This window comes from Microplitis mediator, chromosome 10 (genome assembly GCF_029852145.1).
Source record: "Microplitis mediator isolate UGA2020A chromosome 10, iyMicMedi2.1, whole genome shotgun sequence".
Classification (NCBI taxonomy): Eukaryota; Metazoa; Arthropoda; class Insecta; order Hymenoptera; family Braconidae; genus Microplitis; species Microplitis mediator.
Window position 1 is genome coordinate 8,213,675 of NC_079978.1, and position 18,102 is coordinate 8,231,776.

An 18,102-nucleotide genomic window follows, 5' to 3' on the forward strand; every position below is an offset into this window, starting at 1 on the left:
AAAACATAGATAACAAACTCAAGTGATTTTCGTTCGGCAGTCATAAATATTCTTGACAATATTGCACTGATATATTTGTCTACAAATTTTAAATTTATGAATTCAGTCACCTAAATATTTTTCCATAAAAAATTGTATATTTATTGCTATAAATATTTACTATTGATTAATAATGACCATATATATTAACATTATAAATAAAAAAATCCGACAAAAGCGTATGCAATTTTATCGCAAAAAATCAGCCATTAAAAAAACAAAAAAAAAGTCAATTTATCAAAATGTCATTTTACTTTTTTTTTTAATTCAGGTTACAGCAAAACTTACAAACCAAATAAATCTCACAGAGGAGAATATAAATAAGTAACAACGAGAATAATATTGGCAGTATTAATATATAGTTTTGCATCCACCAAAAGCACAATTTTTTTTATCATAGTCTATTCTTTCTTGATGCAATTCTCTTGAATTTACCCAACTTGATATATCTGCGGAACGTTTTTATCCACAGAACATCTCTTTTTCTACCTCGTATCGATATTTTGCTGCGTGATTCGGCGTTATTGCACAAACGCTATATTCAAATCCGTCAATAAAAAATTATAAAAAGGAAACAGTAAAAATAAATAGAAAAAAAATTGACCGTAGTGAAATCAATCAAATGCATTAAATATTGAGGTTACTTTAAAAAATATTGAGTTCAGCTTATCCATTTTGTTTTATTCTTTTTACAATATTGACACAATTTTTTTGTTTCATCAGTAACTTGTAAATTTCAACAATACAATTCTTTTGATCATTTTTAACAATTGACATTGTATTGCATTTTTCTTTTTAACCCGTTATAACAATGTCACATATGTCAAGTTAAAACAAAAGAAAAACATCGCCATGCAATAGGAAAAAAGAATTAACGTCAGCAAAGTTAATCTTATTGATCAAAATTATTAATTTCAATACAGCTAGAACATATTTCTATATTTCTATTTCATTACTCATTACATATTTATTATTTTCATAATCAAATTATGAGAAAAATCAGAAACAGAATTTAACATTCAAATTATTCATCAAACAATAAAAAATACAACTCATTCAATGCTTTAAAAAAAGTAAACAATATTTTATCATTTGCGTCCAGAATACGGATTATACTCGCATTGTTTCAAATATAATGTATAAATATGATAAGCTATAGTATCAAAAGTCTACTGGAAGATTAAATTCTAAATATAAATATTGTATGTAATCCAAAAGTAACGAAACAACCGGTTCAATAAATCGAAAAATTGAATTGTAAGATCTACATAGATCTCTGAGTAACTAGTCCTGTCGCTAAATAGTAAGCTCTCGCATTCTTTACAGCAACAAAAGCTGTGTTGAGGGGTTTGTATACTCTTGAAATATGAACGACGACTATTTTAACAGTAACCAGTCATATGTTTCATTTACTGTGTAGCACAGCACTGGTTACTGTTTAAAAAGTAATACTACGTATTAAGCAATGACTTACTCCTGATCTAATATGAATCATTTATATTAAGATGTATTTTTCCCTATATTTTTCGTCGATTACTAAGATAGATTTAGTTTTGTAATTATTAAGATCGGTGTGAACCTCTATAGATCAAAGCTAAAAAAAAAGTACCAAATTTCAAAAGTGACTAATTTCGATTTTAAAAAGTGATGAAAGAAGAGTTTAGATTAAAGATTGACATCTATATGAGTGAATTTATATAGAAAAACAATGACACAAATTTCATATCATAAAATATTTTTTATATATTTTTTAAATAACGGCGCCCAACTTCTTATACTGAACCAAAAATTTTATGAGCTGATTTAAATTTAATACAACACTTTTTCCAGATACAAATGACTCTTGAGATCAACATTGATTTAAAATTTTGGAAAATTAAATCTAGTCAATTCTAAATATCTTTTTTTTTATGTATATTGACAATTTAATTTTAAAAGATACCATCGTATCTAAATTTCTATCGAGAGTATTGAGTATATTATTTTTGTCGAGAGTGATATTTATAGAATTTTTTTTTTCTTTGAGAAGATACATAAATATTTATGAGTTTTGTTTTATTCATAGATAAATTCATATACTAAAAATGGTGAAAAAAAAGTATTGATTCAATTTTTTTTAACACCGTTGTTTTTTAGCTTTTTATCTTATTCTGTAAATATAATAAAAACAAGAAATAAATCTAGTAAATTTTACCTTATCATGATTTGTGGTACATAGATTTATTTCAATGTTGCGATAATCTGATTTATAGATACATTTAGGACAGAATATAATCTGACAATTATAGATTAATTGTAGATTATAATTGTGGTATATTTCCGGTAAATATGAGGTCCAATGAATTGTTAGCTCAAATAAATTACACATTATACATGTGTTGTAACCGCCAAGATTTGAGTTATAATCAGTGTAGTAACTTAGTAATAATTGATACACATTTTATGTTTGCCTAAACTGCATAACAATTAACTAAATAACAACAACATACAGTACTTATTTCAGTGAAATTATTTATTTATACTTGACCACCGTAATAACAAAATCTGGAAAACGGTTAACTTCGTGGGCAAGCTCCGAAATATCTAAGAGCTCATTCTAGGACCTCGTGAAGATTCAAGTATTTTTTTTTTTTTTCAAATCTTCCATTCTAAAATTATTACTTTCTTATATGGTAATTATAGAATGTACAAAATAAAAATTAGGTATAAATTATTTTTTTAAACATTAGATTGCAAGATCTTTTAAATAAATCCACTGAATTAGTTAAATTCTTCAAATAACTCAAACGTATTATATGTACTTAAAAATCGTTGTAAAAATAATTAGAAACGTTTACTAAGACCTCGAAAGCCGACAACTGATAAGAGCTCGGATTTAAAAAATCGCAGTGGGTGAACCTCACTTAACTGTAATTAAACTAACTAGGAGTCCATTTGTAACTGTTTTTTTACGGAAAAGAGTTATCTTGATTGGTATCAGCTTATACAACTTTCGGTTCAGTATGCAAAAAGGTAGGCGAAACTTTATAAGAAGTATGTAGAAAATATTATATGTGATACAGAATTTCTACGACTTTTTTTTGCCACGTAAACATTCATCGTGAAAAATATCATTAAATATAATGGATAACTGTAGTCAATTAAATGAGACTTTTATTATACATGGATACATGATTAATTTTTTTTTACCTGGTGTGAAGTTGACTGCTTTTTCAGCTTGGGCAACACAGTTTGAATAAAAAAATCCCATCTTCTCGAAAACACCGACCATCTTTCCTGTTTCATTGGCCAGTAATGCTATAACAATAACGATAAGAACAAATTTTTTATTATTACTGTAGCTACTATTACTCATATTTATGAATATGTACACAGAAAAAAAGGATTTCTTGACGCAAAAAATATTTACTTATCCCAAGAAATTTTTTACTTGCCCTGAGAAATTTTTCACTGTAGAAATTGAAAACAAAAATTTTCTTGGGGCGAGAAAAAATTTCTAAAAAATTTTTTCTAGTCCCAAGAATATTTTTGTTTTCATTACATAATAGAAAATTTTTCTTGTGCTAAGAAATCCTTTGTTTCTGTGTATATAATGGTTCAATCATTGTAATTTCATGCATCAAGTATAACCATTTGGATATCAAATATTCATCATTGATTTTGCATGAAGCAACTTCGTAAACGTATCAGCCACTCCATTTAAACTTTTCTTAAATATTTTTTATTCTATTATTTTTATCACCTGCTTTTTCGTACTACTTATATTCAATGATAATTTATTCAAGTTTATCGTGAGAAACTGAATCATTATTGCATTCAAATTAAAAGTTAATATTTAATCAAAAACCTTTAAAGGTTTTTCGTTCGCTCATTAAAAAAATAGATGTCTGGGTCGTCTAAAAGTTGACTTGAATGCATAAAAATAATCTTTGATAGTTTTATTTGAAAAAATTAGTAATGCTATCGATAATTTCGCTATCGCCGCAATCAAGCATTCTTTTTTCTTTGATTCGGAACTCTTTCCACTTTGATCTATTTTCGAAAATTATAAATTTATATAATTTCTCATTCCATTTGAATCCCTGGAAATACTACGAACTTATTTTTTTTTTTTTTTTTTTCGTGGACTTTTTATTTTACTCACAGTTTTCTCAGCTGAAAAACTAAAAAAAAATAAATGCATTTTTCATGCCACGAAAAGATGATCTAAAAAAAAAAAAAAAACGGCTTGTATCTATACAAATTTCAGAACTTTTCAACACAGCAAACTTTTTCGGAGCTATGAAGGTAAAAAAAAAAATATAGTAAAACAGTTATCCTAAAATTTGCGATAACGATGATTGTAACAGATAATATGAATGAATAATGATTCTTTTTTTTTTATGGAATTATTTTTATTATGTATTTTTAAAGCTGATTCGGTGTCGCTGTTTTCAGCGCTCGCAAACGTTGGACATGCGTCATTAGCGGCCGTCGCTTATTCAACTATGTTATTCTGTAAGGAAAAACCTGAATAAATTCGTAGGTCTTCTTTGGGTTTCTAACTATGCGATAGAGTTGTTGCCAGCCCCGAAAATCCCCTTTTCAATAAACATTTTCATCAAAATTCGAAGGCATGTAGGCCGTTTACAGTAGAATATTTGGACACAAACGACTCATGTTCAACCGATTAGGGTTAAATATATAGTTAATAATTCGATTAAAACAAAAAAAAATTTTTTATTGTTATAACTTGAAATGACTTAGATTCAATTTGATTTGAAATTTATAAAAAAACTTTCAACTTCTTTATAAACTAAATTAAAAAAACTTGGAAACCAATTGTGAAGTTAGAAAGATAACACTCGAATCTATTATCTATCTATTTGGTTGTTAGATATTATCAAATTGTAATTCAGAACACGCTCTCACATTTTCAAACGCCAAAATCAATATTTTTAAAAATAGAATAAACGAGAATGAACAATACTTAGACGTAACTTAGCCTTTTAAATACTTATTTTTCAGGGCTTAATTATAAAAAAAAAAAAAATAATTTAGTAAAGTTATTGGTACGAAAATAATTTAGATGTTTCATAGATGTCCTTGCAGTACTGAAATATGTTATATACATTTATGAACTGTGAGCCTTCTGAGGAAAAGAGATCACTGACTTTGAAAACAGTTTCAGAAAAACGGATTTAAAGTTTTCAGTAACTCAAGTGCTCTTCAGTTTCTTTCGGGCTGATCGATCGATAGTCACATCACCGGTTATTTACATCAAATCAGCTTTGAAAATTCATTAAATATTTTCGACACATCGAGACTAACACGAATTCAATATAAAATAATCGAACGTCTAAATTTCTAATAATCTATGACCAATTCAACATTTTCGTCATTTTTTACAAGACTGAATTATTTTTCAAGCAATAAAAAATTATTAATAATGTTTTATTCATACTTCAACCAATCTGAATTTATTTCTACGGAATCTCTTAAATGTATATGTTTTTTTTATGTATCACATCTTTCATTTCAAATGGGTATTTGCCTATTAAATTATATTTACTTTATCAAAAAAAATATAACAGTCTTTCAGTTTTGATCTTACGTGACTTAAAGTGAATTTCTACCCTCCTTTAATGTCACTGTCTATGACTTAGAGAAAAGTCAGCAAAATTTCTAATTATCTTTACTATCTTTATCCGAAGTTAACATTTTGCTTCAGTATTAAATTAAAATCATGTCGTAAAATATAAAATGGTACATACATAAATAAGTATATACATATCAAAAAGAATATATGAATATCATTTCACCTTTCAAATTCACACTACTCTACTATTCTTTTTCCGTCATCTCTTTATCCATATTTATATAACTGTACACACATCCAGAGTTCACTGCATATAAAATTACTCGATCGAATGCTCTATTTCAGGAAGTAACGAGAATGCTATCAAAAATTTATTTTTCTCTAAACTTACGTCATGTATGTCGACAATTATATTTCTTGATAAATTTAAATATAATTAAATTCAAATGTTTGGAAACTCAAATAAATTTTTTCAGAATTATTTATTGCACATATAGTTACTGTATATTGTGTAGACTTTTGAAAGTTATAAATAGTGTAACAGTTTCCCACAGATTTTTATTGCATTAATGGCTTGACATTGATATAAATTTAATGATTTATGGGCAGCAATTCAAAAAGGATTATATACTGTTATCTTAACTTGAATGGTAGTTTTCATAATGTATATGTGAGGTGAACCGTGTTTCGAACAAACTTTGCGACTCAAACAACCAGTTTTGTGTATCGATGGTAATGTAATGTTCTCAAAGTTATAATTTAACTTAAATAAATGCTAAGTAAATATATACACAATATAAATTGTTTCACCGTTAGTTCGTATTTTTGAAGTCCCATTAATTTAATAAATTGATAATTATGATTATAAATATATATATATATATATATATATATATGTATATATGAGATGACTTACACTAAATCTAATTATTGCTAAGCTTAAACTTTTTCTATCGAGTAATTTATGAAAATACTTCGTTTAATAAAAAAAATAAAATGATGATGAACATCGTAAGAGTTTATTTCAGTTGACCTAAAAGAAGTTATTCAATTTATAGTGTGTATTTAAAAATCAGTTAAAATTTATTTCAGTAGTGCTTCAACGATTGAACTTCAACTTTTAATAAATCTTCACTCACTGAATGTAAAATACATCATATATTTATATCGGTAAAAAAAAATGAATGAATACTCCTCATTAATCATTATTCTAACACGATTAGAATTTTAAAACCTTGCTAGAACCTGGATATTCTACTCTTTTAAATTTAAAACAGTGAAAATAATGAGTATTCACTGTTTACTAGTGAAAAGTATGTCACTAATTCAAACAGAAGTATACTTTTCACTAGCAATAAGTGACTATTCACTGCCAAATAGTGCACGCAGAGAATTTTACGGTAGTTTTTGCATCAGAAATTTCTAGAAAAATTACTATAGTCATAGTAACATGAGGACAGTATGGAATTATTGTCGGACAAATTACCGATACTGTAAAAATTTTTAAAATACATCGAACAGAATTTACAAGATGCTTTGTAATTTTGAGAAAGCAACAGATAAAATTTATACCAACTGCATACTAAATATTCTGATTGAACCTAATAAATTTTATTATGCAGTTGGTATAAATTTTATCTGTTGCTTCGTCAAAATTACAGTGCACCTTGTAAATTCTGTTCGATGTATTTTAAAAATTTCTACAGTATTGGTAATTTGTACAATAATTCCATACTGTCCTCATGTTACTATGACTATAGTAATTTTTCTATAAATTTCTGATGCAAAAAATACCGTGAAATTCTCTGCGTGTGATTATCACGTGATTTTCACTAATTCGTTTTTAGAGAATAGCTTCAAAAACGAAAAGAACTTACTGAGTACTTAATTTGTATAGAAAAACAACTGAAGTTTACTGAACATGAGAAGTAAAGTCAAAAGTCTTTAGATATCACTCGTGATTAAGTAGTATCTTATACATATAGTGGAATCGGTATTATACTCGAGTATGGGTTTGGCGGCATGAGCGAAGCGATTATTTAAATACAAATAAAAATACCGAGTTTACTAACCACTAATAAAAAAAAAAAATTATGTAAAAATTTTGTGGGTAATTTATTACAAGTATTATATTCAGTATATTGGTAACAAAATACTTCCGTAAAGTATTTAAATACCAATACAAATACCAGGTGTTATTCATGCATCGAAATTTTTATAATAGAAACTAGTGTTAGAAAAGTTTTAAGCCGTAAACAATGACTGCGAGGCTTTTAACATACATTATGAATAAGTTGATCAATAATTTAAATATCATCTAGACTATCAATAGCGGTACTATTTAAAAAAATTATAGGTTTTTCTCGTACAGTTTAAAAAAAAAAAAAATTTTACTAAACATTTTTTCACTAAAGTGATTGCAATACTGAGTTAAATACCTTGAAAATATTTAAACACTGTACTTTAAATACTTTACAAGACTAAATATAATAAGATAAAATTTATAAACTTGTAACCAAGGTATCTGTACTCATAACTAAAGTTACTGTACCCATAAGTAGTTTGGAGTAATCTTAAACTCATTATGTTCTTACGTATCTGTTGTAAACAGTCTAAGTATATACGAACAATCACAAGTACGCAGAGAATCAATAGTTAATACTGTTGTTTGAATAATTGACTGTTGAGTCTTCAATATTGATTTAACAAACTTTGTAGGCATTTATACAAGCTAGAAATTTTGAATATGTAATTATAATTAATTATTAGATCACTCATTTAAGATGTGAAATTCCATGTGTAGTAAAACACTTTAAAAAGTTAATATTTATAATTGATGGATCATGTGAACAATTAATACATTGAATAATACTATAATTATTACTATTATTTACTTATGGTAATTATGTACAAGTGCGGCTTCTCCTATTTTTGAGGATAAAAAATCGAAAAAATAAGTTTTGGTTATTTCTTTTGTTTTCAAATTATTCTGTTTGAACGCGGATTGATGGAAAAAAATGTTATGACGATGAAAAATAAAAAATGACGGTATATTTTTTTAGTTGAATGTTAAAAAAAAATTACAATTTCAAGGTTTTTCCTGAAAGTTTTTATGTAGTGATTTTTTTTACATTTTAAGCATTTTTTTTTTTTTTTTTTTTTTTTTCAAAATACATGAAAAATTGAGCAAATTAATAAAAAATCTGAAAACCGCATGACTCTGCGGGTCAGACTCAAAACTTCCTGCTGTTTTTGATCTCAGGGAACTCGAAAACATTATTACTTGTAAATTTTTGAGCTCTTTGAGCTCAAAAAACTGTTAGATCGATGCAACACATATTTCACTGAAAAAAAATAATTTTTGTCCACCGACATCTTCGGAACGACTGAACCGATTCAAGCGTTCTTGGTAGCAATAAAAAAAGCTCACCAAGATTTAGAACTGACTTAATTTTAGGGCGAATCGAGCAAGTGGCTTATAAGTTATACGCAAGAAACCTAAAAAAAAAACTTTTTATATTTTTATTTTTTGTATGACTTGTAAACTACATGACCGATCGACTCCAAAATCTAATCAATTTCAAGTCTTGGCGAGCCTTTTCGATTGCTACCAAGAATGTTCAAATAGGTTGATTCGTTCCAAAGATATCGTCGGAAAAAAAAGGTTACATACATACATACACACACACATACACACATGCTTGCACCCACGGACGTTTATCCGAAAGTCCGAATATCTTCTTAGAACCTCAAAACGTCGACATCTAATGAAAACTCGATTTTCGAAAATTGGATCGAAATCAATAACTTTCCTTTTTTTTTTAATTTTCAATTTTCATAGCGGGAAGTTAATACACGGAAAAAAATTAATCGTGAATGCAACATGATGCAGTCATGTTGCATTCACATGATGAAATCATGTTGCATTCACATGATTTGTTATGTTGCATTCACATGATAGTCATGTTGCGGTAACATGAGAAAATCATGTGGCATTCACATGATTTGTCATGTTGCATTCACATGATAATCATGTTGCGGTAACATGAGAAAATCATGTGGCATTCACATGATTTGTCATGTTGCATTCACATGATAATCATGTTGCGGTAACATGAGAAAAATCATGTTGCATTCACATGATTTGTCATGTTGCATTCACATGATAATCATGTTGCGGTAACATGAGAAGATCATGTTGCATTCACATGATTATCTCATGTTACCGCAACATGATTATCATGTGAATGCAACATGACAAATCATGTGAATGCAACATGATTTTTCTCATGTTACCGCAACATGATTATCATGTAGCCGAAACATGACAAATCATGTGAATGCCACATGATTTTCTCATGTTACCGCAACATGACTATCATGTGAATGCAACATGACAAATCATGTGAATGCAACATGATTTCATCATGTGAATGCAACATGACTGCATCATGTTGCATTCACGATTAATTTTTTTCCGTGTAAATTTTAGATATCATGATTTTAAAAATTTCTGAATTTTTGAATAACTCTTAATTATTTTTTTCAAATTTGAAAATAGAGTTATGAGATTTATCAATTCTTCGATTTGCAGTCCTCAAATATAGTTAGAGCCGTACTTATGCATAATTACCTTATTTATTTTCAAAGAGATTATTAATTTATAAAAAACGATAGAAAACCTCATTTTTTAAACTTTTTAGGTAATAAATACTCAAAAAATTAACTATTAATAGTATAAATAACTATTTATAGTCTAAGATAAATACTCAGTGGATTAATCAAGTTTCCTTGAGCAAAACTATCAAAGTTATATATTTTTTACGTAAAATTCACGATAGTTTAAGGTTTCCCTGATGATTTATGATCTTAGCAATGTGCCAACGATTACCCGTTGTACTCAACGGGTTTCTAACTTATTCACAAGTACTTGCGCATATAAGAATTCATAATTCGTACATTCGTTCTGATTTTCCATTTGCATTTAATCCTTTATTGTTATAAAATATTCACTTAAAAAATTAACATTTTTTTAACAAAATGAAGGAAAAGACGCTTTATTTTATTTATTTTTATTCTTATGCATTGAAACAAATGAATCATATTCCATACTTGAATGTACGGACAATAAAATATGCAAAAGTATTATTGTTGATTTATTTGTATATTATCGATTCGCTGACAAAGAAATATGAGAAAACCTGACCGTGAAACATGTGTCTGCAAAACTTTAAGACCCAGTTTTAAAAGTTATATTATATTAGTATTATATGAGAGGTTGAAAATGTAAACTCGTAGTACACGTTATCTGTTATGATTAAACTTAAAATATTTATACAATAAAAATAACGTTACGTAGCTCTGGTTTACTCAAAACATTTACTCTGCAAAATTAATAGTTGTTTACATAAGCAAATATTATTTGTTAACAAGTAAATAACTAATATAAATTATCACTACCTAAAACAAACATTGAACATAAATATTTGACGAATTTCATATAAATTGTTATCATTATTTTTGGTACATTAACAGCTCATATGAACTTTGACCAACGCGAAACTCGTTAAATTAAAATTCAGTTCCACAACTCAAACATAAAACGTTGTATGCACTGTATCTGGATTTCACTCCAAAATTTTTTAGTTAATATGAATATTTAAAATTTATATGATTAAATAATATTGGATAAAAAATATTCCATCGAAAAGAAATTTTTATATAAAACTGCTGCGGTTTTTTGTAATCAATTTATTTAATTATTCATTTAAAGTCAAATTAACTTTTTAGTTTCTGTAGCATTGATTAGTTTTTTTTTTTTATAAAAAAAAAGTTGAAATAAATGACTGATTAATTAAATTTTTTTTATTCAATTTTAAGTAACGAATCAATGAAAATTTTTTTATATAAGAACAAAATTCATTTTTCGATCATGAATATGAAACATCTTTTACTTATCGCTCATAATTTAATGGAATAAGAAAAATTTCCAAGTGCCTTAAAAAATTAAAAAAAATTTTTACATCACAATTTTTAGATGCTTCCACTTCGCTTGCATTATCTTACTTCATCTGACCTCCCCCCCCCCCTCTATAAACGGCGATTTATAAAATGAAAACTTGTAGAAATTTATTGACTGAGAAACTTGATGAAGTCTTAAAATTTAATTTAAAGTAAAATTAAATTTAAAGCAGATGCTAACACATCATAAATTCGGATTAATATATTTTATTGTTAAAGATAATGTTTAGTAATAAAATATCAATTTACATTTGAGTATGTGTTATAAAAATAAAAATTTAATTAATAATAAAATAGAATAGCATCTGCTGATACTTACTTTGAATTTTACGATCGATTTGCTTCTGAAGAATAGTAAAGCTAGAGCTAGATGGAGATGATTCTCGGTCACGAAAACTACCGCAGGCGAATTGATAAAAATCGTTGCATGGATCCACATCTCTGTTCATCGATGCCAACATTTTTCTTGAACCCTCACTGCATGCTTTCGTAACACATATTTCATCCTGTCCATCTCGTTCTCTAATGCACGCTTCGTCCTGAAAAATACAAAATCAGACATTGATGTCATGTAAATAAAATATTTAATATCGAAATTTGTTATTTATATTTTCGAATATTAACTCCCTTCGTACTTTTTATTTCATCTTTCATTCTTAATTATTCATTTATTGAATATTCAATTATTAACTTTTTAAAAGCCACGAATTTATTTTGAAATATTCAATAACAATTTAGTTAATATTTGCATTCTATATAAAACGAAATTGTCATGCAGCTTTACTCAAGTTATTAATTTACTCTCCGATTATTTATTAAAATAAACTAATCCTCAGTTATTTAAAATTTTTAACACCATTTTTTTAAATGATTTTGAAGTCAACAGACAATTAAAAATTGTATTTTTTTTTCAACAATTGAATTAAAAAAAAAAAAAACTAAAAATATGCATATGTAGAAAATTAAAAAAACTACGGGTGCAATTTTTTCAAATATTTTTTTTTTAATTTATAGCTTTGAAAAAAAATTCAAAAATTATTAGACGTCGGTTAACTTATGACACTGAAGTTAGCAGACGTCTGAGAGTTTTTAAATTTTTTTAAAAACGATTAACAATAAAAAAAAAATATTTTGAAAAATCGCACCGACAGTTTATTAAATTTTCTACATGTGTATATTTTTAGTTTTTTTTTTTTTTGTAATTTATTTGTTAGAAAAAAAATCTGAAAATTTGTAACTGTCTGCTAACTTCAGGATCGTGGTTAACTTCAGTATCATTTTTTAAAAATCTAAAGTTTAGTAAAAAATAAAAAATGTAACTTTAGGAATAATGTATTCATAGAACAGAAATCAGAGAATTTAAGCATCGATCCTGACATTTGCCTTCAAATCTAAACGGTTTTTTATGGCTTCAATACACACAAGTCCACGTGCGCTTCTGTGAGCTTGACCAGGGGTTTATCACGGCCGTTCAAAGTCATATTGTATGTGTTATATACGATGTAGTGTAGTGTATACTGTAGATCGCGTTTGATTATTAACGGTTAGTTGGTTTACTTGAAATATCTCACATATGCAACAAGTGAAAAAAAATATCTATTTTAACAATATTTATACTCCTATAAAAACTATTTTTATACATATTTTTATTTATACGCCTTTGTACACAAATATACATTCTATCCTTCTAAATATCATTTGCTATATTTAACTACTATATATATATATATACATATATCTATTGTTTTTTTTTTCATAAAAATTTATTTTTCTTCTAAAAATATTTTTATCACTATCAATTTATATACTCTTTATATAATTTACGTCTGACATTTTTTAATCTGTATCACTTTTTTATTTTTAATTAAAATTTTTTCTTTTTTTAAATTTTATGTAAAATTCAGTTAACTGTAAATAATCAAATAATCATTATATTTTATTACAGAAAAAAAAATGTATCGATAACGTTTTAATAACGACATAGCGAATCTACGCTAATTGGCTTTTAAATTTAACAATTTAATTACTGACGTTAAAAAATTTCAAGTGACCATTATTTGTATCAATATTAAACCTCTTCTCATTAAATTAACAAAGTAGTTATATTAACAAACATTTTATGAATAATTGTACCATTTAAATGTACTTGATAAATTTTATATTGATTTGCATAAATAATTGAGTATACAAATTCACACACCAAAATTTAACGGTATAATTTTGAATTTGTCCATAAAATTTAAACCGATTTCTCGTTTCAAATATATGAATATATACATACACTGTAACGACAAAATGGATGCGGGAATAAACAATGTAAATGTAAACGCTTACGAATAATTAAATGCAATTTCCTTTTATATCTGAAATGACTAAATAATTAATAATTGACTCACTGACGTAACTTATGGAAACAAAATATCGAAAATTATTTACTGTTGATTTATATGCGACATAAATAATCTAGTAGTCTGACATTAATAAACCATCATCAAGTATTAGTACGTTCATTATTAAATGGCATAACATGTATACAAGTATATCAAATATATACGAGCGCTATGGTCATTTGATATATTGCACTATTCAAAAATTTCTTTCAAATATAAAACAAATAATTACTTGAAGTTATAGGCAAATTAAAATCAGTCAGAAATGTAAAAATGTTGAAAAACCAAAAAGCGCACAACTCAATCGCTCATTTTATTTTTATTTTATAATAGTATTTTAAGTTTTTTTGATTATAAATTTTAGTGTAATCAAAAGAATGTAGAGATTATTTAATGTGAGTCAATGAGTCGAAAATCATAGATCGATCATATAGCATATTCAGAGTTTTCGCGCTTGAGGTGTGCAATATATAACACTCCTAAAAATCAGAAGTGATATCGAAATGATTACGGGTTTTATTGAAATCCAAAATTCACTCCGCGACTCGGAGTTCCAGAATTTTTAAAAATCACTTCACACACGGAGTAAATAGGGAGTTTATTTTTTCAGCGGAGTAATTTTGGAGTGATCTAAATTTTGTTTAAATCCGAATTCACTCTGAACTGAAGTTTCAATATTAAAATAAACTCCCTTTCGGAGTGAATTTTATTCCAAGGAAATTTAAGAAATACAGTTTGCTCCGTATTCACTCCGAATCAACTCCGGGCTTAGTCCCCTTTTTTTAAATAAATTAATACTTTAATTATTCTGTCACTAAATATGACCGAATGTCACTAAATATATAGCTATATAATTTATATCGCGTTACTTATTCCAAAATGACAGATTTTTATACTCCCTTTTGGTTTTAGGAAGCTTCTTAAAGCCAAAAAAGTGTGCATAGAAAAAAAAAAGGATTCATTGACATAAAAAATCTTTACTCGCCTAAAGAAAATTTTTACTTACCCTAAGAAATTTTTTGCATTGTGAATTGAAAACAAAAATTTATTTAGAACTAGAAAAAATTACTTAGTGCAATGAATTATTTCTTGACCAAAAAAATCTCTTTTTGCTCCAAGAAAATTTTTGTATTTAATTCATAATGCATAAAATTTCTCGGTGCAAATTAAAATTTTGTTGCGGCGAGAAATCCTTTTTTTTGCGTATTTTATAAGTTCAGTAGTGATATTTGGGCAGTCACGTAGTGACTGCAGGTTACTCGTAAATATTATGAAAATTAAAATCGCTATGAATTTTATTTTATTTTATTTCAATAATCATTTTTTTATGGTTCATAAGTAAACTAATTTTAAAAAGTATTAATTTTAAAGATGATAGTTATTTGAAATATTAATTCAATTGAAAATTATTTTTCTTTCATGTATATCTAGTTTGTAAATACGAGAAATTCCACAGTAATTCAGTTTGAAATACTGATTAATTAGTCAAACACTAAGACTTGCATATTTAATAATAAAATATGTACGGCGCTTTGACTAATAAATTATTATTTATTGTATTCTGAATTAAGTCACCGAGAAACCAGCTTGTGTAAGTCAATTACCGTTTAAATTTAATGCTTTTATACAAATTTCATTTAGCTAAAAATACAAAGAAGAATTTACTTAATTTCTGTGTAAATAAGTTTCCAAAGCTTATAATCAAAATCCATTATTAAATTAATCTAATTATTCCTAAAACCGAAAAAATAAATTCTGAGTAAATACTCACAAAGTAAATTTTTTAAAATAATTGATTAATTTATTTCTCATATAATTTACTCATTTATTCTGCTATTAAAATTTTTATTATTTATTCCATAACTAGATTCTGTAATTAATCTTATGATTTATTGATTTTTTTTTCTTAAATAGGCTAAAAATTTTTAATTTATTTTAAAAAAATAAATTAGAATTTGGCCGTTTTCAAATTTCGTATGAAACAAATTAAAAATACCATATTATATATTTATTTGGAACAGACAAAAAAAAAAAATCATAATTATGTAAACAACTAATTATAACTTATGCTAGCAGTATAATTAATTACTTACCAAGGGAGCACAATTTCGTGGTTGATCAGCATCTGGCAGAGTGGTAATCAAAAATAAAACGGGACTAGTAACAAGTAAACTTGTAACAAGTAGCATAGCAAAAGTTAGCAGGGCTTTATGAACAGATTTGCTCTGTTTAACCCAGTAGCAGGGCATGCAACAAATCCAGGTTCCTGTATTTTGAGCTCTTTCAACAGGAACCATGGGCTCGTCGACAGCATTGCTCGTTTCATCAGTATTTTGTCCATGAGTCGGCGTCGTGAGATGATCTCGTTGATGTTGATGATATTGTTGAGTTGATACATGTCCACCAGGCCCACCAGGGCCACCACTACCAGCACTACCACCAGCACTGCCTCCACCACCACCACCACCGCCACTAGGCCCGTGCGGCCCCGCCACTGGTCCCGGAACACACAACGCGCGTGTACTTAAAGATATTTTAGCTCCGCCGGTTCGTGTTATTCCACCCCGGGCCTTACGGCCACGGTTATCCCGGCTCACCGTACACAGAGCCACATTTGCAGTATTGTTATCTGAGCTTCGTGACGTCAATCAACAGACGGAACTTTTACTTTGTTACCAACAAACTTTATTGTTTATATTAACTTCATTTCTCTACTGTTTTCCTTCTACATACTTCAATTACACTCTCTTATTTTTTAAACCATTGTTATTATTACAATGTTATATCGTCTTTGTTTACAGTAACAACTTTGTTTCAACACAATTCATCTCTTCCTGTCTGCAAATATAATTTTTTTTACACATTTTTAAAGTTATTGTTTTTTAAAAATATATTATTTATTTTTATTCATTACAAAATTGTCGTTTCCTGAAAATTTTATCTACAGTTTTATATAAATTTTATTAAAAAGGAAAAAACAATTTTATTTTTTAATACTGATACAATTTCATATATATGAATATACATATATAAAATTATAGACCATGTGCATTAAATAGAAAATCGATGTGAAAATAAAATTCAATTCTAAATTTAAACTTGTAAGAAATTAAAACAATAGCTTCGGTAAAGTTAAATAAAAAAAAAAATAAAAACAATTTATTGGAAATTTTATTCACAATAAAAAAAAATAAAAGTAATAGTTAAAATAGAAAAATGTATTTATAAATAATAGCATGCTCACGTAAAAAATACCGTTAAGGGAAAAAAGACGATACCGATGCAGTACTCCACGTACTTTAAAGGTAACACGCGGACTACTAGACGGACGTGGTATCAACCACCGTGGCGCCTTTTCCACCCTCTTTCAACCCCTTCCTGGTTGATCACCCACCAACTCTTGCATTCTCACATCAACCGACTCCCTCTCTGTCGATTAACTTAATGTATGTAATGCGCAAGCTCTTGGCATTTTAAATGCCGCAAAAACCTCAAATGTTGTGCCTACTACGAAACTCACCTTAACTGTAATTTTAATTGTCACGAATAGTAAACATTTAAACAACTTTATTTGAACTGTAGGTTTAAAAATTCATCAAATTATTCGAAATTTAAAAAATAACTAAAACCAGTATAAATAAATTTATTGGATTAATGTAATAAAATATATAAAGATAGTGAGTAAATAAAAATAAAAAATTAATTGAAAAATTTGTCGTGACATCACAATTTGTTCGGTAGCCGAATTGGCGCGTATATGAAAAATGATAAAAAAATAAAAAATAATAAAAATAAAATCAAGGATAGAAGAGATGAATTTTTATAAAAATACAGTCGTAGCCAAGTGATATTAATCAGTCACCAATATCCATTTCCGTAGCACTAAAACTCAGATGGATCCTCGTGGTAGTCTTATCGATTTTAGCATTTGATGCTCCTACGTACAAACATATTCACAAAATCTCGTACTTGAATGTAGGTCAACTTAATGAAATTATAAGCTCTCGCCAAGACACATTATTTATATGGATAACAAGCATTCGATTTCATTGCTATAAATTAACTATAATTATT

At 27.1% G+C, this 18,102-nt stretch overlaps 1 protein-coding gene across 7 annotated transcripts in view; it reads right to left on the bottom strand.

Moving 5' to 3' along the window:
- The window catches only part of LOC130675737 (endothelin-converting enzyme 1-like), a 46,994-nt gene extending 29,565 nt beyond the window's left edge, over positions 1-17,429 (bottom strand). For 2 of the 7 annotated variants that reach the window (XR_008991331.1, XM_057481573.1), the window contains exons 1-4: positions 17,273-17,429; positions 16,122-16,866; positions 11,958-12,177; positions 3,229-3,336 (exon numbers count right to left, since the gene is read on the bottom strand). Coding sequence is in view for 6 of the 7 variants with exons in the window: in XM_057481573.1 (XP_057337556.1) it covers positions 3,229-3,336; positions 11,958-12,177; positions 16,122-16,325 (532 nt within the window). In the remaining variant the exon portion in view is untranslated. Of the gene's footprint in view, positions 1-3,228; positions 3,337-11,957; positions 12,178-16,121; positions 16,970-17,272 lie in introns of all 7 variants that reach the window. The other 5 variants (XM_057481574.1, XM_057481577.1, XM_057481578.1 and 2 more) reach the window with 5 other exon arrangements.
- Positions 17,430-18,102: the final 673 nt, after the last annotated feature.